The sequence below is a fragment of the Littorina saxatilis genome, unplaced genomic scaffold (genome assembly GCF_037325665.1).
Source record: "Littorina saxatilis isolate snail1 unplaced genomic scaffold, US_GU_Lsax_2.0 scaffold_1381, whole genome shotgun sequence".
Taxonomy (NCBI): domain Eukaryota; kingdom Metazoa; phylum Mollusca; class Gastropoda; order Littorinimorpha; family Littorinidae; genus Littorina; species Littorina saxatilis.
This window is the reverse complement of record NW_027127506.1, coordinates 12,634-30,629: the sequence shown is the minus strand read 5'-3', so window position 1 is coordinate 30,629 and position 17,996 is coordinate 12,634. Positions and strand designations below refer to the sequence as shown.

At 41.8% G+C, this 17,996-nt stretch overlaps 1 protein-coding gene and 1 long non-coding RNA gene across 2 annotated transcripts; both read right to left on the bottom strand.

Annotated features, from left to right (window-relative positions):
* Window positions 1-4,337: 4,337 nt before the first annotated feature.
* On the bottom strand, window positions 4,338-10,271 carry LOC138955946 (uncharacterized). Its single transcript, XM_070327438.1, has 4 exons — window positions 10,219-10,271; window positions 9,680-9,829; window positions 6,482-8,546; window positions 4,338-4,370 (listed from the first exon to the last, which is right to left on the bottom strand). Exons 3-4 carry the CDS (start codon window positions 7,490-7,492, stop codon window positions 4,338-4,340), a joined length of 1,044 nt encoding a protein of 347 aa, XP_070183539.1. The 5' UTR covers window positions 7,493-8,546; window positions 9,680-9,829; window positions 10,219-10,271.
* Window positions 10,272-10,547: 276 nt separating this feature from the next.
* Window positions 10,548-15,198, bottom strand: LOC138955947 (uncharacterized). Its single transcript, XR_011452435.1, has 3 exons — window positions 14,039-15,198; window positions 13,157-13,247; window positions 10,548-12,153 (listed from the first exon to the last, which is right to left on the bottom strand). It is a non-coding gene; the product is annotated as an uncharacterized lncRNA (long non-coding RNA).
* Between the last annotated feature and the right edge of the window lie 2,798 nt (window positions 15,199-17,996).

Below are 17,996 nucleotides of genomic sequence, written 5' to 3'. Positions count from 1 at the left end.
AAAAAAATTAAAACAAATCCCTACCTACCTACCCTATTTTTTTTAGCCATGTTACCAGAAACAGACAATTTTTGAGTCACTTGAGAAAAAGTGACTCTATGTAATCGGTCAGTGTTAGTCTGTCCGGCCGGCCGGCCGGCCGGCCGTCCGTAGACACCACCTTAACGTTGGACTTTTCTCGGAAACTATCAAAGCGATCGGGCTCATATTTTGTTTAGTCGTGACCTCCAATGACCTCTACACTTTAACGATGGTTTCGTTGACCTTTGACCTTTTTCAAGGTCACAGGTCAGCGTCAAAGGAAAAATTAGACATTTTATATCTTTGACAAAGTTCATCGGATGTGATTGAAACTTTGTAGGATTATTCTTTACATCAAAGTATTTACATCTGTAGCCTTTTACGAACGTTATCAGAAAAACAAGGGAGATAACTAGCCTTTTCTGTTCGGCAACACACAACTTAACATTGGGCTTTTCTCGGAAACTATAAAAGTGACCGGGCTCAAATTTTATGTGAACGTGACTCATTGTGTTGTGAATAGCAATTTCTTCCTGTCCATCTGATGCCTCATATAATATTCAGAACTGCGAAAGTGACTCGATCGAGCGTTTGCTCTTCTTGTTTTTTTTTGGCCTTAGCTTTATTTCACCAGTCTGATGATCATGCAGTTCCTCCAGTATTAGAATCATTACTAATACTAAAAGCGCATGACTTTCAGTGTGTACCTTTAAGTTTAATAAAGTACAATGTATTGCTGTAAACAGTCACTCACTCACTCACTGTCAGGATATCTCATTCTCAGTGAAACTGTGTGTCAAGTTCTATTATTTTTTTCCTTTGTGCTCTACACACATGTGCATACATGCTATACATACCATATATATATACATGTTATGTAATATACATATGTATATATGCACACATCAACTTGTCTACATTGTATGTCTGTCACTATATCAGTCTATGTGAACACATTCAGTTCACTGATTCAGTCAAAACTTCACTAAATGTAAAAGGACTTATAACATTTTATATTCTAGAAAGATATCAATGCCACTGTCCCACAGTATCATAAGAATCAAGCGTTAATGTTGGTTTGGTCGTTTGTTGTCGTTTTTTGTTGTTGTTTTATGGGGGAGGGTGCAGTGTGTAAATTCATCTGGTTCTGTGGACAGTGTGTTTGTTGTTCCTCCACATAGGTAAATATCATACTGCATGTAGCTCCTAGTACTACTTGTCCTGTCAACTAACTGTTTTAAAATTGGTGCTCAGAGGAATGTTACTTCAGCCAATATTATATATTACAGGTTGGCATCGATCCGGCACAGTGGAAGAAGCAGATTGATTCCTTCATGATCCGGAGGCTGTCAAGACTCAAATGGGAAATATTTCATGCTAATGGCAATTCAGGTAAGAGTTTTGCTACATGATCATATTGTGTTTTATCCTCCCTCTCAGTCTCAAATTCTGGTTACATTCTGACTGTTGGTGTGTGTTTGTGTGTGAGAACTGAAGTGTGGACAAAAACATTTCTTGTATCTCTTGTGTGTGTGTGTGTGATTTTCCCTGGCCAGTCAGGAGAGCTGCCAGACATTAATATTATAATACCTGCAGATTTTTCTAGCCCTGCAGATTGATGTTACACACCTTTGCTTTGCTTTTTGAATTTGATAGCAAGCGCTGACAGGGAATGTGTCTTCTATATTTCATATATATATATGTTAAAAAGTAGGCATTAGAACTTGTCTACCAGGGAATTAGAATGTTTACGCTCTTGGCATTTATGTGGGTTTAGTGTGTGTGTGTGTGTGTGTGTCAGTTACAAACACAATTTACTCCTTACTCATACTTAAAACTTGTTCTTGTCATTGTGTTTGGATTTAAGATCAGTTCCTTTGTCATTCATTTGTCAGTAGGGACAGAAGATGAGAAGACCTGGCCAGTGAATGTGGATGAAAAGCAGTGCTATCCAAGTCCAGCTGTGATCGATGGGGAAACTACAGCTACAGCGGCAGTAAATGTCCACTCAGCAGGGGCGGACGAGGGGGGGGGGGGGGCCCCCCCAAAAAAAGTTGGAAAGTTGATTCTATGACCATTTCTAGGTTCAAATGGCACCAGATGGCACCATTTTGCTTCTTCGGGCCAAAAATTTTCCGGGGGGCATGCCCCCAGACCCCCCTAGCAAATTCGGGCGCTTCACGCCCATCACATTCACTTTCGATTCAAAGTGCCCCCCCCCCCCCCCCCCCCCCCCTTGCAAAGCAACTGATCCGCCCCTGCTCAGTATTGGTTGTACTGAGCATTACAACTTGTTGCTGTTGTAAATTTGTGTCAATGTTTTAAAGGCCCACTACGCCTCATTTAAAAAGTTGTCCTCACCTTTAACATGGGATAAGACCATCCTTCCACTTGGTCACAGACCAAAAATCAACACTTTGACTGCTTTCTGTAGTGAAGTAGATGTTTTGGTGGTTTCGGTGAATTTTTTTTTTTCTTTAAAAGAAGCTGTACCTGAATTTACCACTGAAGGATACCACTCTGCATGGAGAGCCTTGAGGCAGTTCATTTTTGGTATGTGCCCGTATGGTCTTATTTCATGTAAAAGCCTCGGGGATGTCGTCAGACGTCAGACGTAGACAGATTGAAAGGCTCAAATGTCCGATTCACATAGCCGCATGGCGGTCAGATGTCCTATTGTTTTGAACTGAGCGCTGTCATTGTCCGATAAGAACTTGACTCCATTCCTTCGGACAGCGCACTATTCTATATTTTTCTCTCAAGATACACATTTTCAAAAAGCGACCGAGCACTCTCGTGTACATGTGCACTGAAGTTGTGCAGTGCGGATCTTGTGTTTTCGAGAATTCCAAACCCTATGTGATATGGGCTGTTTGGGTACACCTGTCTGCAGCACATTAAAGTTAGGAGCCGCCATTTATATTATATGTAATTTTCTAGAAATAGTGAACACCACTATAAGCATTATGCTTGTTGTTGTTTACTCAATATGCGTTTTTTGTAAATAATGCACAAACGTTAAATAAAACAGTTTAAACCAAAGTTAGGAGTACGGGAGACAACTCCAACTGACCATAAGTCTTGCGTCTGCTTTTGGTTTAAGTTCGAGACATTTTGACGAAGCGCATTGAATTATGCCACCGAAATAAAACTAAGGCCTGTCCACTTACAAAAACTGCTAGGTCAAAGTACAGTAAATCTTACATTTTGTTAAGGAAATGTGCGGCAGTAAAATTGAATTTGGAGAATACATGGAATAACCTGGTTTTCTGGGAAGTGACATAAAAATAAATAGAACAATTGTGAATACTTCTTCTTCTTCTGTGTTGGTGGGCTGAAACTCCCATGTACACTCATGTTTTTGCACGAGTGGATTTTTACGTGTATGACCGTTTTTACCCCGCCATTTAGGCAGCCATACACCGCTTTCGAAGGATTGTGAATACTGATTGACATAGAGTGCCGTTGCTATGGAAACAGTCGTTACATTGGATTTCTAGGAAACAGTTTAACAGCGACATCATACATCAGAACTTCCTAATATTTGGCACAAAAATGCACATGTATCATATCTACAATCATATAGAACGATTTTTTTTTTTACAACAGACTACAGTTGAATTTTAATATCTTTTGTCATAAGAATGAATCGTCGCAATATAACCTTCGTGGTTGAAAACGACGTTAAACACCAAATAAAGAAAGATAAGAATGAACGAATTTCTCACTGCATATTCATTACAATAATTAATTTAAATTCAACTGTAGTTGTTTAAAAAACAAACAAACACATTCTATATGATTGTAGATAATACATGTGTATCCTTGTGCCAAATATTATGAATTTCTGATGTATGATGTTGCTGTAAAGCCGTTTTCTAGAAATCCCATATGACGCTGTAAATGCCAGTTTTCATCGCAACAGCAGTCAATATCCATCCACAATGTTTTCATTCATTTTAATAAGTCACTTCAATAACTACCCAGAAAACCAAGTTATTCCTTGACTGTATTCTTCAAGTTTAAGTTTGGTAATTTTACTGCCGCACATTGCCTTAAGTCATAAATAAAGGGTTCCAGTAACATACCATTCTTCTTTATTGATTATGAACTTTGGAAGGTTAGATGTTGGATCTGTTTTTAAAAAATATTTCCTTGATGTGTTGTACTAAGATCAACCGTCTGCTTGGACATATACTAAAGATCCACTACCTGGCTGCTGTCTGCAGAAAATCGATTAATTCATAGAAAAATATGCCTTACAGGGAAGTAGCAGCTAGCCGGTTGACTGTACATGTGTTTGTGTAGAGGTGTTCTTATTGCATGTTCAAGCCAGGACAGATGGTGACCTGAAACATTTACACATTACATATGTATGCAGGACTGCTACTGTTAAGCTTAGGTGCAAGTGTGATGATATATTTGTTTGACTGATTATGGGCATTAAAATAAAACTGCAAAAAGAATACTTACACTTGAGATCTGATTTTGTGTGTGTCTGTGCGCATGAGGGTGTGTGTGGGCCATTTGACATACTTGCAGAAGAAACAAACAGAGGTAACTGATAAACTGCATTTATTAACACAAAGATGTAAACAAAGTGAGTTCACACATTTCACAAAAGTAAAACAAGGCAGTCTCACATGCATTCACAATATTTAGTTTGTTTGTTTGTTTATTTGTTGCTTAACGTCCAGCCGACTACGCAGAGCCATATCAGGACGAGGAAGGGGGGATGAAGGGGGCCACTTGTCAAGCGATTCCTGTTTACAAATGCACTAACCCATTACTTGTGTCCCAGCAGGCTTTAGTAAAACTAAATTAATACCTACTGGAAGATTACCAGTTTCCAGTATGTTAAAATAGGCTTAACCTATCTACTGCTGGACTTACATCAGAACACTAACAGATTAAACTATACATGAATCGCGAGACAAGCGGCAAGAGAAGAGATTTTTGGAAAAAATACAGGTGAATGAGCAAGAAGGCAGAAAAAAGAAAAGAATTCATGAAGAAAAAGAGAGCATGACAGGAAAGAGGAACCAAAAATCTACCTAACAGCAAACTAGAAAGCTCCTGCGGTTCCAAAAACAGGAGGGGCCTTTAATTTCATAACCGCAGTGCCCCACTGCGGGACAATATTTAGTACTCACATGAATGGCCAAAGATTATAGGCTGAGAATGCAAGTTTTAATTTGGCACATTTGTACATGTAGCTGCATCTGCTAGACATATATATCCATCTTACAATATAAAAAAAAACACCTAGTGGTTAGGACATCGGCCTGAAAATCTAGGTCCTAGGTTCGAATCTCTGCAGAGGCATTTAATTTTTCCCCTTGGTTGAAATAAAAATGCTCAATGCTTAGGACTGGGTGGCTGAGTGGTAACGCACTTGCGCTCGGAATCGAGAGGTTGCGTGTTCGACCCTGGGTCAGGCCGCTATTTTCTCCCCCCTCTCCTAACCTAGGTGGCGGGTTCAAGTGCTAGTCTTTCGGATGAGACGAAAAACCGAGGTCCCTTCGTGTACACGTTAAAGATCCCACGATTGACAAAAGGGTCTTTCCTGGCAAAATTGTATAGGCATAGCTAAAAATGTCCACCAAATACCCGTGTGACTTGGAATAAAGGCCGTGAAAGGTGAATGCTCGCCCTGATAGGCTAGAGGTTTGCTGGCCGATGTGAATGCGTGATATATTGTGTAAAAAAATTCCATCTCACACGGCAGAAATTAATATGTAAAGCGCTTAGAGAAAACGTCACGTCAAGCGCTATATAAATCTCCCCATACAATACAATCCAGAGAGAGAGCAACCGTAAAGTTACCAGCGTAAAAGTAAAGCGTTGAATGCAGCTATGAAGGTCATGCCAGCAGTGTGGGTCAAGATTCAGGCCGCCTTCTATGCACAACATTCTGTGTAGGATTCTCAGCTCTATCTTTACAAACACATAATCCCCAATAGACATACAGTGGAACCCCCCTTTTAAGACCCCCTCCATTTTAAAACCTTGTTTTTTCAGACTTTCTGTTCATAACCTCTGTGAATTTACCTCCATTTTAACCCTTACACTGGTGCTTCTTCTTCGGCGTTCCAGGATTTTTGGCCTCAGGTCAGACTTCAAGTTTTGTAGCTTGAATAAAGCTAGTGGTCAGGATCAGGGAGTCTTTGGTGCCCCAGAGTTGCTCCTGCAGTGTGGCACCTTCTGGCCAGTGATCTGTTCTGGCTTCCTGGTGGAGCGGGCAGGTCTGCAGGATGTGCTCCGGGGTCTGTGGGCCTGTTTCGCACGGGCAGTTCGGTGTGTGCGACAGACCAAGGCGGTGCATGTGGGCACGCAGTCGACAGTGTCCAGTCCGTAGGCGGAAGAGGATGGTCTGCTGATGGCGCTGTAGGTTGGGCATCTGATCATCAGATGGCAGGCTGTGTTGGGCATTCCAGGTGGTTTGGTAGTGTCTTTTCACCAGGGTTTTGGCTTCACTGTAAGAGACTGTTGGTCTTGTCTGCTCCAGATGGCTGCCAGTCTTGGCCAGTCTGTCCGCTTCCTCGTTCCCTGAGAGGCCACAGTGAGCAGGGATCCACTGGACAGCGACGTTTGTGCTCTGGGAGAGAGTACAAAGAAGACGCTGGGTGTCTCGTTCCAGCTGCTCTTTGGGCGACTGCAGGCTTTGGACGGCGGATCTGCAGTCGGTCAGGAAGACGGCGTGAGAGGGTGGGTGTTCGCTGACCAGGCTAACTGCTTCTCTGAGAGCGGTGAGTTCTGCCCGGTAGTTGGATGACAGCTCTCCGGCAGGCAGGGATCTTGAAAGGGTGTGTCCGTCTGGGTAGCGTACCAGGATCCCGCTTCCTCCGTTTTTGATGGCACCATCTGAGGACCCGTCAGTGTAGATGTGAGTCCATACTGAGGCGTTGTAGTCCTGGTGCATCATCTCCAGCGTGAGGTTCTTGAGGACTGCGTCCTGCTGCTCTCTCTTGCTGGTCACTCCTGGTATGTCAGTAACAAAGAGCACCTTGCTGAGCTGGCTGTTCCACTCTTCAGCGTCTTGGAGGGGCTCTTGTTCTTCAGGGGTGCGTGGTAGGAAGCTGGTTTGGGTTCTCTCTAGCTGCTTGGCCAGATGGTTGAAACTGCTTCTTTTCAGCCTGTTCTTCGTCATCTGTTGGGTGTGCTGGTGTGCTGGGTGAGAGGGGAGTCGTTGCAGCTTCTCGTACTGCACGATGACCTTCTCTTCTCGTCGGTGGTCCAGGGAAGGGAGTCTGGTGGTGGCTTCAAGGGCGTGTATGGGCGTAGTTTTCAGTCCCCCTGTGATGATGCGCATGCTTGCGTTCTGCACTTTGTTGAGCCGGCTGGTGTTGCTCTTCGCAGCTGTGGCCCAGGCTGCAGCTCCATACTCCATCACAGGACGGACGTGTCCCGTATACACCTGTCTGAGGATGTTGCTGCTGGCTCCCCACTTTGTGCCAGCCAGTTTCTTCATGATGGAGAGTCTTCTCGTAGCCCTCTTCTCCGCCTCTTTGATGTGTGGGTTCCAGGTGAGCTTCTTGTCTAGCTTGATACCTAGGTAGGTAGGGGTGTCTTCCTGTGGTATTGCCTGGTTGTTGATGGTCAGTTGGAGGGTCTCTTTGGAATTGGAGAGGGAGAAGCAGGTGGTTACGGTCTTGAGGCTGTTACACTGGTGCAATTCTGTAACACATGTAACATAGCCACTGCCGGTGAATTAACAGAGAGAAAAATAAAGAAAAACGGTCATGTAGATTTTCGCATCCATGGGAGGTAATCGGAACCGACCAAACAGACTGAGCCAGTAGCGCGACCTATGTCGTGACACCCATGTGACAGTATACGTAAAGTAGCGCGACATATGTCACGACAACCAGCCTAAGGGTTAAGACCCCCTCCTTTTCAAGTCCTGATTTGCACCAGAACGACCCCAAAACAGAATCAATGAACATTTTAAACAAGATAAAGTACTGACAAGGATTCAAAGGAAGAAAAAGTCATGGGTTAACACATTTCATGTGCATAATGCAGTTAAAAGATCTAAATTCTACTATAGCACAAAAAAGTCTATACATGAATTAACACGCATTGACTGAAACATACACTCACATCTCCCAAAGCTAAGCCTGTGTGTAAAATACTGCTTGCGAACAGCATAATTTAAAGCACTCAAACAAAATAAAAGATAACACAACTGTATGTAGTAAAAACAAACAAAACCGCTGTTTGCTGTCAGTAAATATCTGCATACCAAACACTACCTGTATTTAGCTGAATTGACAACTTACATAAGTTAAAAATGTACCCTTGATCCACACCGCGCCACACATTATTTGTGTAGAATGTTATTGTTAATGTGTTACATGTTCATTTCACCACCAAGGCAACAGAAAACCTCTTTAGATGGGCTATATTAAAGCAGTTCTGGTAGCACCGTCAGCACAGAATGGACTGAATCTGATCATCATCCTCAGCAAAGCCAGGCACCACTCTGCAAGCTGCCTGCACGTCATATCTCGGCACCTCACTTCCTGGAAAATAAAGAAAATGTATTACTGAGCACATCCAGACTTTGCTGTGCGCTGATGGGTGTGTGTTGGGGGTGGGGATGCGGGAAGGTAGGTAGGAAGGAGGTAATACTTGTTCCTCACAAGATCAGTGGGATGGAGAATGGTGTGGGTGATACTGACAGTGACAACTATGAACTAAACTGTAAACATTGTTCTGTAATATTACAGGTGCCATCATTCCTTCATCAGTTCCTGTGAAAGCCATTTATTTCAATTTTCATGGATACATATGATATATACTTTCATCATTAAAATTAAAAAGATAATCTTTCATCATTAAAATTAAAGACTTCCTCACAAGAACCTTTTTAACGACATGATATCTAGTTGTGCTGCTGATGTGAGCAGCTTTTCTGGAGTGTGATGAAAATTTACTATTTTTTTAAATTCAGCATGAGCCCTCATCCCACACACATTCCCTATTTAGCGTTGACACCTTACAGTTTTGTTGTGAAATGTGATGTGAATTCATTCAGAAAATTCTAACTCTGCGCAGGGGCAGTCAGGGTGTTGGATGTAGAAGTAGTTATCCAAGTACACAGGTGGTATTACAATTTACATTGTAATTCTTATTCCATGTTAAAAAAAAACCACAAAAACTGGCCAGATCTGTGAATGTGATTGTGAGCCAAGGAAAGGACTGACTGTATTTATAATAATTCCAGTAATGAGTAAATCTTTCATTCTAGCTATTTCATGTTTTACTTTCTTGCATCGCAATAGTTCAATCAATCAATGTTCATACAAACAGTGCACTTTTTGAGTATAGGGTTGCAACAAACTTTAAGATGGGAAGGAGAGAGAAAATAAAGATATTTGTACCATTATGTATACAAAGTACATCATACCAATTTACTATGCACAGTATTACTATGCATCTTCAAATGTATGAATAATTTCATCTACAATTACAAAGTACTTGTAATACAATTTACGAAGAACAAAAGACTGCTGAATTATCTACAACAGTACATGTTTATAGCTTCAGACTACCATCACCAATACCTAATGTTATTTTACCAAAGATTTGACAAGCAAAATAGATCTGTAAGTGGTACTGGTAAAGAAATGTGTAACTTAGTTAATATACTTACTCTTCAGGGGTAGTCTGTAATTTGTAAAGCACCACGCCAAGTCATCCTGATACCTCTCCAGTACATGTATCCATGTTAAAGGTAAACTGTTGGAACTGGAAGACAGGAGCTGTATGAATGATGCATATCATCTCTGGTTTCTCGGGAGGCCTGAAAAAAAACCACATAATTAAGTAATTAACATAACAATATTACATGTCTTAAAAATGAAATAAGTATTATTTCAACTTCACTATCACAGTATCAGAGCCAAATCACTCACTAATTCAGTAATTGTTTTGTTTATTCTTTTACAACCATAGTTCATACACTGATACAGCAGCATTTCATTCTATGCATGCAGATTAAAGATCAAGCATTTTCTAAACTTGAGTAAACAACAGAACACAACAAACACACGCTCATTGACTCACAGTCACACCCAGTTACTCACTAACACTAACACACACACACATGTACACAACAGAAAAATCTTGCTCAGTCCTACAAAGGCCACGTTTGCAATGGTCATGTCTTGGATTTTAAAAACAATAACTTACCCGCTGGTTGATCCAAACCGATGACTGTCCTGTAAGTCAAGTGTAGAGTGTAGTGTCAAAGAAACTACAATGGGAAGAAGGATAACTTCCTCATTGGGCATGCTTAGAAATGAGAATGGCTAAATATGAGTTATTCCCCTTTGCTGCATGCTGACCAGACTGTCTCCTGCTTTGTTATGACTAGTACAGTCGATCTTTCTCATGTTGTGACTTGCTTTATTTTCACATTTTCGGTATTTAAAACAGCAAACACACACACACACACACACACACACACACACACACACACACACACACACACACACACACACACACTGAAGAAGTTTCCATTCTGATTCGGTTATTTTATTTGGTGCTATATGTTTGCTTCACATTGTTTCTTTTTTTTACATTGCTTGAGGTATCCCCATTCGCTAAACACATCCATAATGCATGCATGGCTCATTCGAAAGAGGGCAACTGAACAACTGATGCCCAATAGCAATAAATACTGAACAACTGAACAATAAATAGCAATAAAATGATGACAGTGCCAAGTTTTTAAGTACAAAGTGAAATCATGTGACTGGACAAAGGCACAATTACAAAATACAAATAAAAAAATCGTGGCCCATTTTAAATTAAGTTCTCAGCTCATGGGGAAGCATAAGATGACCCTAGAAACCGAAATTAGGAGACCTCCCGCCCCCAGGGCAGACTACAAAAAAAAAAGGGGGGGGGGGGTAATTTGTGAAAAAGTATAAAAGGAATCAAAAACTGTATACATGTATTTAGTTAATACCCCAAAAAGTTGTATAGTATATACAATGTCAGACCCTAAAGAAAGTTTGTTAGTCATTGCTTAGGCAAAACAAAGCAAAATAGTCTGTTTACGGTATCCCGACCAACCCTATTATTTTTTCCCCGCCAACCCTAGACCTTTTTTTTGGCATTTGGAGAAAAAGAAAAAGAAAAAAAAAATCAATTTTGTTCCTGTTTTTTTGCAAAATAATTTAAAAAGATGGTTATAAAAAAAAAATTAAGAAAAGCCGACCTACCGACCCTCTTTTTGTGTGCCTATGTTACTGTAAACAGACCAAAAGGTACATCAAAAACAACACACCAGGGATGCTACTCTCCCCTTAAAAATAGCCATGGGTCATAGGTGTGACGTTTGAATCTTTTAGCTAAATAAAACCATAGGCAATTGATCGGAAATATCAGGAAAAATCTTACAAGTTTATTATTTGTTTGCTTGGACCAATCCTCTTGCCGAAGTGTTTTACAGTAAAAATTGATTTTACGTCAAAAGTATCACAGGAATATCGAATGTTGAGGTAAGGCTGGGATAGCCAAGTTCAAGAATAACGGAAGGTGACTGTTGAATCTTTTTGAAAATGTATAAAAATATAGATGGTAGGCAATTCAAAATTAAAAAAAGGACTCTCGGAGCATGGACTTTTGAGTCAAAAATTAAAGAAGGCTCTATGAGCCGAAGTACATGTTTTGTCTCTTTTTTTTTATTTTGAATTCCCTACCATCTATATTTTGATACAATTTTGGACCCTCTTTGTACGGAGAGAGTTGGCAATTGTTAATCACATTCTCTCATCTCATCGACTCTCCTTCGGCTCCTTGGTAACATGCGTTCCGTCTCTGCCAGGAATGGACACAGCAGCAGATAACCGGTAAATATGTAACAGGCATAAATGGCAAAATAGCTCGCCTCGCCTGATAATATATGAGACAACTGTTCTATTACAAAGTCTTTCTTGGGAGGCTTGGCTAATTTACTCGCTCGTTTTACACGGGGTTCCATCGTTTTCTTTTCTAATCGGAAAACCTTGCTCCTCAGTTTGTTGACCTTCTGCCGAAGTTCCGCTTCACGAGGGGATGGGGAGGATGACGACTTTGATGCTTTACATCCTATGTCCTCCAGGATCGCCTGAATGTCATCTAAAAAAGAAAACACACACACAAAACACACATAAAATAACATAACCATAACAAGTTACAACCTGGAAGAAATTAAAACATGTGTAATTCAATCACAAAATGAAAATAAACAATAGCGTAGGAAGGCAGGCCAGAAATGAAGTGTATTAGCAACTATGGATTCGATGTGGAACAATGATGGAATTGACCTTGTTTGGTACTGAATGGGTGAGGCCATTAGAACTGTACCCACGGAATACGCGCTATATAAGCTTTATATTGATTGATTGATTGATTGATTAGGACAACAGTACCAGGTAAACTCCTCACACACCATGCCTCTTTCTTTCTTTCTTTATTTGGTGTTTAACGTCGTTTTCAACCACGAAGCTTATATCGCGACGGGGAAAGGGGGGGGGGGGGAGATGGGAATAGAGCCACTTATTAATTGTTTCTTGTCAAACCATGCCTCTAACAGGATATGTTTCCCATCTTTACGTGTGGGAACTACAGGTACAATTTCATCCATCCATGCATCCGCCCTATACAGCTTCTTCTTCTTCTGCGTTCGTGGGCTGAAACTCCCACGTGCACTCATTTATTTGCACAAGTGGAATTTTATGTGTATGACCGTTTTTACCCCGCCATTTAGGCAGCCATACGCCACTTTCGGAGGAAGCATGCGGGGTATTTTTGTGTTTCTAAAACCCACCGAACTCTGACATGGATTACAGGATCTTTTTCGTGCGTATTTGGTCTTGTGCTTGCGTGTACACATGAAGGGGGATAAGTCACTAGCAGGTCTGCACATAAGTTGACCTGGGAGATCGGAAACATCTCCACACTTAACTCACCAGGCGGCCGCGACCGGGATTCGAACCCTCGACCTTCCGAGTTAATAGACCGACGTCTTACCACCCCGCCCCAGCGCCCGTCACCCTATACAGCGATTATCAACTACGTAATGGATGGGTTTAAACATTTTTTGATGTCAGGGTGTTCTTCATGGTTAAAAATCTCTTACCTGGTTGAACAATTTGTGTATCAGGCGACAGGTCGGTGCTGGCTTCATTTGTAGCTACCCTTTGCGATGGTGGCTTCCTCCCACTAGCAACCTGCAAATTGCACAGCTCTTTAACTGACAAACTCACAACCAACACCCAGTCACAATGAAACATTTCTCCCAATTTCATGGCATTGGTCTTAGGCCACACACAAAAAGTGTATGTTTCTGGTAAGGCAAAACAAAAAATAATCTGTTTACGGTATCCGGACCGACCCTATTTTTTTCCCACCGGCCCTAGACTTTTTGGGGGCATTAAAAAATAAAATTAAAATATTCAGATGGCTAAAATACAAAACTAAAAAGCCGACCTACCGACGCTATTTTTGGGGGGCCTATGTTACCTTAAACAGACTTTTTTGTGACCTAACATGACTAAAGGTGGAGATTTTTTTTCTAACCTTTTTTTTTAAAACCATCTTTTAAACTATTTTGTTGAAAAACAGGAAAACAATTGATTTTCGAATACCCCTTTTATTTTTGAAAATGCAAAAAAAAAAAAATGTCTAGGGTCGTCGGGAAAACATAGGTAGGGTCAGGTGACCAGAAACATACAACTTTTTTGTTGTTGACGCCGACCCTATACCTTTTTTGCCATTTGGGGCTGTTTTTTTGCAAAATAAGTTCATCATATCATCATAATCAGGACGTCGATCCAAAATAAGTAACTTTTTTTTGTTGGCCTTATCATTTTTTTGCGCTAAATGCAAACAGGCATTATTTGATGGGAACAATGCTGTTGTTTTCAATTCTTACATCAGCCTCAAACTTGTCATTACTCAACCTGCATTTAATAGTGTGCTTCTTTGGTTTGCAAAAACCTAAAACCAATAAATAAATAACCTTCGGTGGTGGATTGGGCACTGCAAACAATGTCGGGACAGCATTCCACACAAGTGATCCTCTCTGCAGGATTGTTTTACTGGTTGGCCTCAAAGTGATCAGTACAAAGCTTGAGACCTTGAACAGCAGCTGGCTGCAGCTTTTCAAAGTCCTCTCGCCTTGTGAATTGCATCCATATTCTGCACCTAGTTTGACAATAAAAACAACAATGTTATTGTTAAACTAAGCAAAAAGGAAAGACAAAGAAAGCTAAATCAGATCTTCAGTCTAAATCTAACGCTCTGCCTGAACGCAAAACGGATGAGTGATGTACCTTTGTACTGTAGTTTTCCCGTAAGCAAGGTTTGATAAAGGTTTCGGCAAATATGCCCACGGGTTTGTCATCAAGTGTAAACTGTTGTTTTGTACTGACTGCTGACTCACACTCACAGTCGTAAGTACTCGCTGACGCTGTAGTCTACTGAGTGAGTTGACTCGAGCCATTGCATTCTCATTCTGAAGAAGGTAAACCTGATGAAATAATCACTGCACAACCCACCTTTTTTCTTCTGTAGGGAACTTGTGGAAAGTTTTCCCGAAGCAGCTCTGTTTGTAACGGGCGTTCTTGCAACAAAAAGCCGAGCACAATTATTTACCACCACCTCGCACACGATCGGTACCTACGCGATCCGCCATTTTGTTTTCGCCGCCAGCATGTGACTAGGGACGATAACCCACAAACACTTTTTCGCATTTTCTTCGCAAGTTCCACGTCTTCCTTTTGTACAGTGTTTGGTAGTGTAGACAGTGCGATTCATCGCCAACCTTCCCATTCAAGGCAGACCGTGTCCAAAATCAGCTGTACCATTCACATCCCGATTGAATTCCTTCAGAAAGGCAGTCGGTGTTTCAACTTCTTTGTCGATATATTTCTCTGGTGGACGTGTTGAACTGCCAAATATTTGATGTCTGTTACGAACGCCGCCATGTTTTTTCGTCATCAATACCATTCATCTACTCCACTAAGGAAGAGCGTTTTATTGTGTCTTAAAACCGACTACTCGCGAAAGTCATCAGTGTAAAATTATGGCCCACAAAATAAAGCTTCACATTTTGTTTAAGGGCTTATTTTATTTGCCTTTATTTTTAAGGGGCACATTTTGTGTCCCATATTTTAATAAGGCCTTCTGTTTGTGGGCCACAAACTGTATTTGTGCCCCACATTTTGTGCCCCATATTTTGTGGGGCACATTTTGCGTTTGTGGCCCACAAAAATAAGCCCAAAACGAGTGGGATTAATGACATCGAATGCCAAGGATAGCAGTGTCTCTCTTCAAGCAGAATGAAGAAGTATGCCTCCAGAGAAGTATGCCTCCAGACTTGGTGGCCAGTGATAGCCGAACTTCACAACATGTGCAAACATCAAAGTCGGTATGATTTGAATCCCTGAGGATTCAACACAGGAGGAAATCTTCTTAGGGATTCACAAAGGAGGAGAAGAAAATTAACCGAAAGTACTTCAAAATCAATCATCTGTTTGTCTGTCTGAGTGTCTGTCTTGTCTATTTGGCTCTGCTTTTTTTTTCTCCCTCCCGTCTGTCTCTTTCCTCTCTCGCTCTCTCTCCGATTGTCCCTATCTCTCCCTCTCGCTCTCTGTCACCCTCTTTCTCTCTCTCTCTCTCTCTCTCTCTCTCTCTCTCTCTCTCTCTCTCTCTCTCTCTCTCTCTCTCTCTCTCTCTCTCTCTGTGTCTCTCCCTATTTCTTGTCTATTTGGCTCTGCTTTTTTCTCTCCCTCCCGTCTGTCCCTCTTTCCCCTCTCTCTCCGATTGTCTCTCTCTCTCCTTCTCGCTCTCTGTCTTTCTCTCTGTCTCTGTCTCTGTCTCTGTCTCTGTCTCTGTCTCTCTCTCTCTCTCTCTCTCTCTGTACATGTAGTTCTCTTGGTCCGAGTGTTACCCCCCCATCCCCACGCCCTCTATGTCTCTCGTCTACAACATGTGCGTACGTCATCAAAGTCTGTGTGTTTCGATCCCTGCGGGGAAGCCACAGGCGAAAAACATTTCAAGAATTCATGAAGAAAGAACGCACAGAATTTATTGCGTGTACTTTAAAATCACTTAAAGCGACATTTACCCGTGGTGCACCCTTTTCTCGGAAGACAGATAAATAGCACTTTGCAGTAGACCACTCCGAATTTAGAATTTAAGAACTTACTTTTTCTTGTTTTCTGTTCATAAAAATCTCTGTAAATGTACCTCCATTTGAAGACTCCCTCCTTTTAAGGCATAATAAGGGGATTCTACCGTAATTTAAAATTATTCACTAAACATTCACATCACTTCTCTTTTTAACAAGAAAGGTTGAAAGCACAGAAGTTTTTACAGCCGTCACACACCCAGAGAAGAAGAATCCTTGAAACCTTTTTTTTTTTTTAAATGATCAGCTATGACAAGCTTTGAACAGAACAACATTTTCCGAGAAAACAAGTCACACACACACACACACACACACACACACACACACACACACACACTCACACACAGCAGAGATACATCCATACAGACAGACAGACAGACAGACAGACCGACAGACAGAGAGAGCTGAGATCCTACAGCCAACAACCACTTTAAAAATTACCAGACACTGAAGAAAAAAAAGGAATTGCTGGAGGGTTTGGCGAGGGAAGCAACACAAATTTACATTGCCGCCCCCGCAAGGACTTTGTTGGGGAGTTAGAGTAAGACTTTGCTATCCGCATTGATTTTGTATCTCAACAGCCGTCCCGCGCACAAAGAATTCCAGGGGAAGTAACACCTGACATCCCTTGGGCGAGTTCTCTTTCCGTGGTTTTCTCTTTACTTTTATATTCTCTTGGCTCTAGGCGGGCCTTTTTTTCAAACTTTTCTCTAATCTTATCCCCTCATTTGTGTGGGTTTTTTTTTACACGTTTTCAGTGTACATCAGTTTTTTTACAGATAGAACTTCAAAGGAAAAGCTGCTTTACAGGAAGGAGGCTTTTCCTTTTTTGCTCCCTTTCGTTAAATCTCTCTCTCTCTCTCTCTCTCTCTCTCTCTCTCTCTCTCTCTCTCTCTCTCTCTCTCTCTCTCTCCCTGTCTCTGCACCCTGTCTCTCTCTCTCTCTTTTTCTCTCTGTCTCCTTCCCTCCCTCTCTCTCCTCCCTCTATCTCTCTCGCTCTCCCTCCATCACCCCCCCCCCCCCCCGCCCGCACAGGGCAAGGTGTGTTTCTTAAAGCGGAAGGGGTAACATTCTCTCTCTCTCTCTCTCTCTCTCTCTCTCTCTCTCTCTCTCTCTCTCTCTCTCTCTCTCGCTCTCTCTCTCTCTCTCTCTCTCGCTCTCTCTCGTTCTCTCAGTCAGTCTCAGTCTCTCTCTCTCTCTCTCTCTCTCTCTCTCTCTCTCTCTCTCTCTCTCTCTCTCTCTCTCTCTCTCGGCATGTTCCTTGAAAAACCTACACCTCTCAAATCAGCAAACTCACAAAGAGACTTCAACCTAAGTGGGTTTGAAGGCACAAAAAGAATAGACCAAGCACATTCTCCAATCTATTTCTGTATTTTCCACGACGGTGCAGACTGTATCTGACAGACGAAACACTTCAACAGATGCGGTGTGGAGGGAAGAACGGATGAAGAGAAACACAGAAAGAAGAAAGAAGGAGGAGGAGAAGAACAAAAGAAAACACCTCCATCGTCGGTGTCTGGAATCTGCACTCGAAGAGATACGGAAGACAACTCAACTTAAATTGGATGGTACTTTAAAAACAGAACCCACACAGTCCTCCCCTTCTCCCCCCACCCCCCCCCCCCCACCCTCAATGATCCTATCACCCCTCCCCCCTCAATCAACCTTTCACCCTTCACCCCGCCCCACACCCCTTAACGCCCACCCACCACCAAATCTCTGTCTGTCTATCTTCCGTGACTGTTTTAAAATCGAATCCAAAAACAAAGAGACTGCCAACGTTCCA